We start from the raw sequence: 10,635 nt of genomic DNA, 5'->3' as shown, positions 1-10,635 counted from the left end.
TCATTGTGAGGACATTCTCTTGCTGAAGAGCTTCCCCAAGGCAGCCTTCATGTCTCGGTTTCTGAGACTATAAATGAAAGGATTTAGCATTGGCGTCACTGCCACATACATCACAGTTATCACTGCATCCTTCAGCCTGTAACTGTTCAGAGGGCGGAAATACATGCCCATCACTGTCCCATAATACAAAGAAACAACAGTGAGGTGGGAGCCGCAGGTGGAGAAGGCTTTGAGCACTCCCTTGGTGGATGGAACCCTTAAGACAGTGGAGAAGACCCGAACATAGGAGATGATGATGCATATTAATGGCACACAGAAAGCACCAGCTCCTAGGTACATCATCTTCAAATTAAAGTGGATGTCAGAGCAGGACAACTGGAGCAAAGCTTTAATGTCACAGTAAAAGTTGGCCACTTCATGGTTGTTGCAGAAGGACAGACTGGCTGTGAGTAGAGTGTGGGGGAGGGAATTGGCAATTCCAATCACCCAAGACCCAACAACAAGAAGGACACAAGACCTTGGGTTCATAATTGTTGTGTAATGAAGAGGGCAGCTGATGGCCACAGCACGATCATATGCCATCACAGCTAAGATGTAGCTGTCAGTGTTAGCCAAAGCAAGCATGAAATACATCTGTGTTATACATCCCCCAAAGGAGATGGCTTTGCTGCCCAGGAAATGGTTTGTGAGCATCTTAGGGACAGTTACAGATGAGAAAAAGATGTCAACCAAGGAGAGGTTGGCAAGGAAAAAGTACATGGGGTTGTGAATGCGGACATCGGAGTGAATGGCGCAGATGATGAGCAGGTTTCCAATCAATGTGATGGGGTAGATGAACAGGAAGAGGATGAAGAAGAAATCTTCCTGTGCCTGCTGACTGCTAAGTCCCAGGAGAATGAAATACAGGGTAGAGGACTGATTTTCTTTCCTCATGGCTCCTTCAGCATGAAAAGAGAGGGGAATACAGAGTTATTACTGAAGTTGCTGTCATGGCTTTCTTATCCACCACGTTTGGCTCCAGTGATCAACTTTCTGTCTTCCTGCATTTACTAAATCCAGGCTGAGACAATATATTGGGAATAAATACCTGTTGTCAATGGGACTAACCATCAGTTGGACATTAAAGTGTAGGAAATGAGCAGTCTGTACATTAGAGCTGGCCATTATCTGCTTCCACCACACCATCACCTAAAACACCTAGAATTTGATCATTTAAGGAATAATTAACTTTTCTTATTTCTTGTGCTACACACTTTGTTAGGCTTCATGGAAAAATCAGAAATATGTGATAAGTACAGTTTATTAATTTATTCAACCCATAAAGACACATCTAACTCCCAAGTACCTTACAACCTAATGCTGAAGCTAGAATCACACACAGATCTTATTATATATAAGGGAAGTACGGCATTCAGATTCTTTGACCAAACACTCTTATGCAAAGGATGTGTCAGGATAGGGAACAGCCTGTACAATTAGAAATTGCTCTACTGATCAAACTCAGATTCAACCAGAGCCCAGGAGGTAACAGGTGTCTACATTGGCATTCGGAGATTGTAAATCACAGGAATCATTGGGTTTATTTAGGTCCCTGTAAAACCAGCACAGTGAATGTCCTTCCTGTGTGTCCCATTTTTAAAGAAAACTTTGACCATCTCCTTTGATAGCATTTATCTCTTAATTACAAAGTTTTCTCTTTGGTTTGCTCTCTTCATTCCTCATTATTTCTTTTGGGGACTCCTTAACTCTATAGGGGCTTCAACTACTACCTTGCCAATGACTCTCTGGTCTTTTGGCTTTAGGCTTGATCCCATATTTCCTTGTTCAGTTGTTCTACCACCATGTCTGATGAAGCCCATCATTCTGTACTTTCAACATAGCAAGCTTTTTCTGCAAGGGAAAACTATGTATTTTTAAATTTTTTACCTCCTCCAGAGGAATTACTACGAAATTTGATCACTGTGCACATTAAGGAGTTTGAAAAATTAAAAATTTTAATAGAGAAATTGTAATTTTACAGAAAAATCATGCAGAAAAAACAGAGTAGATCAATAGGTTAGTCCTTAGTATTTCTTGTGTCAAATCAAGGTGTACTTCATGGGTTCCCCATGTTTACCCAGAGTAACCCTAACTGCTGCATCTGAACTTGTTGATTCTTCATTTAAAAGAAAGCTTATATAACCCAACATTCTATTTCTGTCTCAGTGGCTGTCATCATTTTCTATTTGAACTATTGTGATACTCCCTTAACTCCTTGACTATAGGTTCTCTCCTTTTTGATTCATCTTGTAATCTCAGTCTGTACTAATTGACTAGTAGCTGCTCACTCAAATGCAGGTTGTCTTCTTTCTGGACACTCAGCTACACTGCATTTCCCAGGCTCGTTGCCTTGACGTGTGGTCACGTGACTGAGCTCCACTCTGTTCAGTGATATGGTTCATTTCTGGGCTTCCTCCATTCTCTCTTTATCTTTCTCAACCTGGATTAAAACTGCAAGGAGTCACAGGTGGAATGAGCCTTTGTCCCTGGTTCTCCATATTTTGTGGCACACCCAACACCAAGAACATTCATTTGATGCTGCCACATAGGAAAGAAATGATTCCTTTAATTTTGTCATTTATTTATTTTTTCATTTATTATTTTTTTATTAATAAACACGGCCCCTTCAAGATATTTCCATAGAAGTATTTGAAAGGAAAAGAGAAAAAGGGAAAAATTCACAGAAAATTTATAATTGCATAGAAAATCCAATGGAATCTGTAGATAAACTAAGAGAGTATCAAGAATATTTGTGGACTAAATCAATATTTAATAATCAATACTTGTGGACCATATGGTATAACAATGTATTACTATTATTCCATCAAAGGAAGTAAAAGAAAAGAAAGTATGCTAAGTGAAAGAAACTAGGTACAAAGTAGTACATATTGTTAGACTCTATCTATACAAAATATAAATACAAATAAATTTATAGAGACAGAAAAATCAATAATATTCTTAAGTAAGAGCAAGTAGTTGGAAAATAATTTTAATGAAGATTACCATTCATAAAAGTGGAAATTTTAAGGAATTAAAAATAATTCTAGTAAAAGTGTCCAAGAGTGGTATAAAAAATTATAAAACTTTCCTGTAAGGTGAAAAAGAATACCCAATTAAATGGGAGATATATATTGTTAATGGATAGAATGACAATGTGGTTAAATGTCAGTTCTCTGACAGTTAATCTATGAATTTAATGCAATCCTAATCAAATATCACAGGTGTCTTGTAAACATAAACATGAACCTTAACAAGCTGATCTGAAAACATGTGGAGAATTAAGAACCAGAAGAGCTATGAAAATTTGACACAAAGAAGAAAGAGGGAATAAATGTCCTATTAACTATTGATGTGTTTTACTAGGGCTTTAGCTAAGATAATTCAAACAGTAAAAAAGGATAGACGCAGGGACTGACAATCTGTTCCATGTAGCAGACTAGAGACCAAGTAACAGATGAAGAATACATTAGAAGTCCATATATGACCTGGGTTGGTTTGATAAAAGCCAGGATAGGATGGATGACTATTTAGTAAATTGTGCTGTGACAATTGGGGACCTATGTATGAAAGAATACAGAGAACTATTCCTAAAGGATTAATTGTGACTAGCAAAATGTCAAAAATTTTAGAGAAAAAATGTTTATGGTATCAGGATAGAAATTTGTTTCTTAAACCTGGCACAAATGCACAAAACTTAAAGAGAAGTTTTTGTAAAATTTGAATACCTTAAAATTAAAACCATTTGTATGAAAAAGACACCAAAAAGAGAGGGGGAAAGACAAAGTGTGGGCTGTAAGAAGTATTTGCTACACATATATCCAATAGAAGATTTATATTCAGAATACCTAAGTCTTATAAAATAAAGAGAAAAAGAACAAAAGACCCAGTAGGAAATAGTAAGTAGAGACTTGAAGAGGCAAGTGAGAGAAGAAACTGGTGTGTCCAATTAACAAAAGAACAGATGTTCAACCTCTTCAAAAATAAGAGAATTTCAAATTAAAAGAAATTCAAGTTATTGTCCCTCATTTTGGAACATGTACAAATGCCTGAGCATTTTCAGTGTTATGATATCAGTTAAGAAAAATGGAAACATAAGCCCTCTTGATGAGACTCTAAGTTAGTAGAACCACTTTGAAATCAATCCCTTGTAAAGATGAAAATTCATACACCTCTGACCCAGCAATTGACTTCCAGATGAGACCCTAGAGAAACTCTAGCATCTGTGGACAGGAAGATTTTCACAAGAATGTATACTATGATATAGAATTCTCACAAATCATCTAACAAATGAGGAATGGGTATATATTGTGTTATTTACTTATGAATGAATTCTGTAGAGGGTTAAAATGAATGAATTCACATGGATAAATCAAGAAAACATAATGTGATGGAAATAAAGCAAGTTGCTTAAACATTAGTATTGTATCACATAATATATGTAAATGTTAATATTTAAAATAATACACACACATGCAGTAATTAATTTTTGAATGGGAGTTCATTCCCAACTTCAGGTTAGCAATCATGTCTCGTTTTAGGGGGAAAAGTAAGGTTTTGGATTGGAACTAAGTGGTTGCCACTGCTTATTTTGTATTTGTTTTAAAAAGTCTTTTGGAGTAAATTTGATCAAATGTCACATGTAAAATCTAGAGTTCATATGTTATTCTCTTTGTCTTTTTGGTGTTTTAATAAGATCACAAAAAGAACATACAATTTAACATGTAGGTTTCATAGGTTTGGGAATAACGGAGTCCAGAATGTGGACATCAAGCTGGGTGACTCAGTCATGTCAAGTGCGGACAGGAGAGAGAGGGTGGCTTGTAAACAGGGCAGAATAAATGGGAGTTTATTTACACTGAGGAGAGGGATCCAGGGGCTGTTGTGTCCTGCTAAGAGAGAAGGATGCAATGGAAGAAAGGGTCAGATTAGAGCAGGGGTTCTTTTTTTTTTTTTTTTTTTAATTTCTTTGTCTTTATTTTTTAATGTTACATTAAAAAAATATGGGGTCTCCATATACCCTCCCACCCCCCTCATCCCACTCCACCCATAACAGCAACCTTAGAGCGGGGGTTCTTAATCAGGGGTGTGTGAGCTTGAATTGAAACTTAAAACATTATTCTTGTGGGGACGTGTTGGAGCGGGTGTGATATATTTATTAAATAATACACAGTATAGTGTGGACTTAATAAGGGTCTGTGGTTTTCAGTTGACTGGCAAAGGGGTCTGTGGAACAAAGAAGGTTAAGAACCCCTGGATTAGAGGAAGCAAATAGTAAGTGGATGCAAAGAGGGATACAATTGAACGGTCTTCAGCTCCTGTTATTTAATTGTCTAGTGCTACTCCTCCCAGCTCATTATTATGAGTACACCCACGCTATGACCCTAAGCTCTTCTCCAGCCTCTTAACCTCTTTTGTCTAGTCAGTCCAGTTCTGGTAATTTTCTCTCCTCCCGTCAGCACTGTAAGGTCACCTACCCTTCCAACTGGCAGAGAAACCACACGTATCTGGGGCTAGAATTCATGATCCTCAATTCTGTTTGCGCCCAGATAGTTCTTCTGCAATCTTGCCTCTTTCCTTTATCCACGGCAGAGTTTCAAAGCCTTTGCCACGCTCCTGAAACTCTCCACAAACCTCTACGTGAAAACTTTCCTAGAACATGGGTGTTGCTTTCTTCATCTTTTAGAAAAAATAAAACCAATGAGGGAACATTTCCTTTACATCTCCTTTTCCTATAATTTGCACACACCTAATTTTATCATAAGAAAAGCACACGGCCATCCAGCATGCGCTCATTCCTGTTCCCTTGTGTTTCCTCAGGAATTTGCTCCATCACTTCTCTCAGTGACTACATTTTCTCTCAGTATCTGCCTCAATGCTTTTTCCTTCTGTTAGTTGTTCAGACATTTCTAGCTCACACCACATTTCTTCTCTCTGTCCTTCCTTTTTCAGGTAGGCGTCTTCTTAGTGATATCGGCTTACTGGAACCCAAAACAGACATTTAAATGGCAATGGGATTTTGTCTTTCTCTTAAAATCGCTCTCTGTCTACCCATCAGCTAATAGTTGAAGTCTGAATTCTTTATTATGGAGAGAATACTCAAAGGCCAATAGTTTAGACTACTGGATTGTAAATTTAGGAAAAATGTGTTATGTATCTTTATCAAGAGCAGAGGAGACAGGCAGGGGAGTAGGTAGAAATGAGTTTAGAAGAGAATTTTGGGTTTATACCTTGAAGGGTTTTGAGCCAAAGGAAGAACTTTGTACAACTTGCATTGGTTACTAAGAATTATTTTGGGGATTTGGGTTGCACTCCCTATTTCTGGGATAGCCCAAATATGTTTAATATTAGTGCAGATATTTGAATATGTATATTAAATTACTGAAGAATAGGGTGAGGTTGTGGAGTGATAATCTGGTGCAAGGATAATCACATGCTGATTTTTTAAAAAACGACATTGAAGAAATGTAAGAATAAGCAGCACAGAAATGAAAGGGTGATATAATCAGCATGGGAACTTATGTAACAGAAAGAGACTCAGAGGAGGGCGGTTTCTGAACACAGGGATATGGGATGGCTGGGATGGAGATCTCCACTGCCACTTTCATGGGCAGGCACGATTTCTGCTGAGACTCTGGAAAAAGAGGTAAGAGAAACTGGTCTGCCAGGAAGAGGCGAAAGGGGGACCATTCACAAGAAGCTGGAGGCAGAGTGAGAGCCTTGAGTTCACTGGACGGAAGCCAGAATCCCTGGCGATGCTTGGCCACTCAAATTCTCCCTCCTGTTGTGTTATTGCTTTCACGAGTGTGATGTTGCAGATGACAGTTACAGGGACAGAAGAGGCAAAGCGCTTCCCCTGGCATGTAGGGGCAGAGATAAGGCCAAAGGCCTGACCTCTGAATGATTTGAGACCTCCTTGCTAGTTCAAGGCATCTGTGTATTGAAAATGATTAACACAATTTTCTGAAGGGCTGTTAACATGTACCCCTGAATGTGGAGTGGAGGGTAGCTTTTCGCTTCTTTCCAAGATCACACACACACACACATACACACACACATACACACACATGGGTTGGGTGCCTGCACCCAAGGGCACATACACACAATATCACATCAGGAGGTAAAGCTTGGGACTGAGATACTGACATCAGAGCTACCCTTCAGGATCCTGCTTTTTAAACAGGAGCCCAAGGAGAAGAATTGTCAGATAAGATCTAAAGCCCCGTTTTCAGCATTCTTTGGTTCATTAATATGATGGTGTTCTGGGACATGTAAGGAGGAGGGAGGGAAATCCAAATGCCCTGATTGAGGAGATGTAAGGAGGTGGAGGGTTATACCCCTGCTCTGTTTGTGTTATCCCCATATCTCCCATCTTGAGAATTTGGATTCTTGAGCTCCTCCAGTCAAGTCCCAGATTTGACATTACCTCTCTTGGTAACTTTAGCCAATTAATTTCACCCTTTTTTTTTTTTTTAGCCAATAAATAACATAATAGTTCTACTTACCTCTTGGGGGTTTCTCAGAGTCTAAGAGAATCATGCTGTTGCTGGCACATGGTAAGTGTCAGTTAAAAGCTAGCTATCCCTCGATAACACTTTTATAAGCTTTTTCTCCAATGTCCACAGTCCCTATCAGGTGAGTCTATGCTGAGCTCAAGTGAAGTAAAAAGGGGGAGGTCTGTGGCCTTTGCTCTTCCCCAAATAAAGCAATTTATAGCCAACTGGTCTAACACCTGCTAGCACTAGTTTTGAAAGTATGTGTGCTGGATAAGGGGCCAATGATGGCCTGAAGAGCTGATCCTTGGTCTTCTCTTCTTGACACCAGGATACAGGACTGGTAGGGATGATGCGGTCTGAGATTCTCAACCATACAGAAGAATGGACGGGCAAGGCTGTAGTGCCAGAGCAGTGCTGGGACGTGAAGACGAGGGGTCTAGATCCTCCTTGAGGAAGGTCAGAGCAAAGAGCAATCTGGAAATATGCACCAGGTTATAAAGTCTCCCAAAACACATTCAGGCCAAGTTTCAGTAATTGTTGGGACTCATTTTCACACTCCTCCAGCCATTCCCTCAGGGAACCCAGTGCCCATCAAGAACAATTATTTCCAGAGGGTTTTCCAGACCAAGGATGGGTGAGAAGGTTTCCAAGAGAGAGTGTCCCTAGGGTCTACACTCTGGGGTGCCCTTTCTAGGATGTTTGTTGGAATGTGGGCCCCTGTCCTCTGCTGTTAGCTCAAACCTGGAATCTCCTCTTTGGAGCTACAAGGACTAGGCTACCATTGAGCTCCAGCGCTTCCTTCCTCTTTGTGCTGGAAACTTTCTGGTGTTAAGTGTGGCAAAGAGAAAGAATTTTATTTCATCTTTACTTTATGATCTGTCCTGAAGAGGGTTGGGGTGTGAGTTTTCCTTCCTTTTATTTTGTGTGCTGATATTTTTTATATCCTTAGAGATGCAAAGGGTCTAGATGGTATCCTGTCTACTTCTTATACGTGCCTTTTAATAGCCCAGAATAATGGTCACTTTTCTATAATCTAGGTTGTCCTGTGGTAAAGAGGTTATGACCTTCTGTCTAGGACCATGGTGAAAATGGCAAGCTCTGGTGGGTTTGACTCACACTTTTTTTTTTTTTTTAATTTAAAAAAGCAAAGTTTATTGACTTTGAATATTAGTTACACTTAAAAAAATATGAAGAGCATGGTGTCCTGTAATCAAACTGTCACTACCTATGGGTCCACTTCCACATGAGGTCTCATTTCTTAACATTGTATAGTCCAGGCAAATAGAATGTTCTTAGTCATGGAGATATGGGACAGTATGATGTGTTCAAATGCGACTGACCAGCTAATAATTAAGTAATAATAATTATGCCAACTTCATGTTTACCACATGCCAGGCAACATACCCTCAATAAAATTGACTCACACTTTGACACTTAAGTAATTTGGACAATTATTTTTGCTTACTCACACGTAAAACTGGAATAGCGGCAACAATGAGCGTAACAATAATAATAACATCTTCATAAAGCTGTTCTGCAGATGAAATGAAATACATCTGAAAACGTCTTAAACCAGAGCCTGAAACATAGTTGGCTTTTTCTTGACCGTCACTTAGTAAATGCTAATTGTTATTTCACTTCCTCCTTCTCTGGTCATTTAATTGTTGGACAAATCTCCAAAATCTTCTATGAGACTAAGCACATGGTAGATGGAGTTTTGTTAACTTGCATTATCCTCTTGAAAAGTTCCAGGTTAGGCCCATGAACCCTGCCCTGTGTTCAGATCAGTCTCCAGTTCCCAGGGTCACCCTGTCCAGCACGGATAAATAGCCCAAAAGATGTTTTCTTCTTAGTAGCCATATTTTTCCTACTCAGAATATCTTACTATTGCATATTTTATTTATTCCATACATATTAGGCATAAGGAATTATGAAAGGCTATAGAAGAGAACAATAAGAAAAATGATACTTTACTCTCGAAAAATTGCAAATATCTTCTATGTACAGTGACTACAGTGTTCATTAGCTTATTAGTGAAATCTATGACTATCCCGTTCCCAATAAGGAATAAGAACATGAAACTGAGGACGTGGCATCCTAACCTTCTGAAGACCCATTTGGGGAGTGTCCATGAAGATCAAGCCTTTGCATTTCGAAGAAAGCCAAAGATTCAGAAAAATTACAAGAAATTGCTATGGAAGGCACAAAAGGCTCAAACCTCACAAGAATCCCAATTCACAGATCTATACCCAGATCACCTGAAACATGTATATTTAGATGAAGAGGAAAGACTTAGGAAGCCACTTAAAAAAGTTGGCCAAACTTTGTCAGAAAACAAGTTGACCCGCCCTTGCCAGAACAAGGAAGCATGACCAGGCTTTGTCTGAAGAACAATGTAGTGTTGATCATTCTCTACCAGCAGATCAATGTAGCAAAACAGTAAACTCCATTGCTACTTCAAAGAAAAATAAAAAGAAAACATCAAATCAAAAACACTATAAGAATATGAACAGGTACAAGCTAAGCATGCTGGTAAGAAACAAGAATTTGAGAAAAGAAAATGAGAGAAGCAGCTCAGAGACTCTACAAAAAGAAGAAAATGGAAGTTTTCAAAATATTGTGCAAAAAGACTATAAAGGGCCAACCAAACTTGCATTTACAAATGGAGTATCTTCTTCAAAAAATAGAAGAAAATAATTAAATCGGACATTTTGTCCTTAATCAAGAGTTAAAAATATATATATATATATTTTTCTCATGTAGTTAATACATAAAAGTAAGAGACACTCAATTCAGAGACTGAAGCACAAATGATTTAAATTGTTAGTTTAGACAGAATTGACCTTTCATCAGACAAATTAGTAATGTGTAGGATGGGCTTCAGAAGTCCTTCCAGAAGGAAGATTCAAATGACAAAGAGATTAAAACAAGAAAGGGGTGTTTACTGATCTACTGGATAAACTGTTTTATTTTTGTTTGCTTATTTGTTTTTTGTTTTTAGGTTGGGAACATTAGCTACATAATCAGTGTTGGCCACTGGAATCAAAGCCTCATTTACTTTGACTTTACTAGAGAAATATGGTCAAATGAATTTATAATGTTT

General features: G+C 38.5%; 1 protein-coding gene and 1 pseudogene across 1 annotated transcript; one reads left to right on the top strand and one right to left on the bottom strand.

Annotated features, from left to right (window-relative positions):
• Window positions 1-933, bottom strand: LOC101440644 (olfactory receptor 1A1-like). Its single transcript, XM_004450274.1, has one exon. It carries the CDS (start codon window positions 931-933, stop codon window positions 1-3), a length of 933 nt encoding a protein of 310 aa, XP_004450331.1.
• Window positions 934-9,574: 8,641 nt separating this feature from the next.
• On the top strand, window positions 9,575-10,233 carry LOC101441082 (thyroid transcription factor 1-associated protein 26-like; annotated as a pseudogene).
• Window positions 10,234-10,635: the final 402 nt, after the last annotated feature.

This window comes from Dasypus novemcinctus, chromosome 21 (genome assembly GCF_030445035.2).
Source record: "Dasypus novemcinctus isolate mDasNov1 chromosome 21, mDasNov1.1.hap2, whole genome shotgun sequence".
In the NCBI taxonomy this organism is placed as follows: Eukaryota; Metazoa; Chordata; class Mammalia; order Cingulata; family Dasypodidae; genus Dasypus; species Dasypus novemcinctus.
This window is presented reverse-complemented; position numbering and strand designations above follow the sequence as displayed.

Excerpts from the sequence above, each read along its gene's own strand:
- LOC101440644 (XM_004450274.1), bottom strand. The coding sequence starts at position 933 with ATGAGGAAAGAAAATCAGTCCTCTACCCTGTATTTCATTCTCCTGGGA.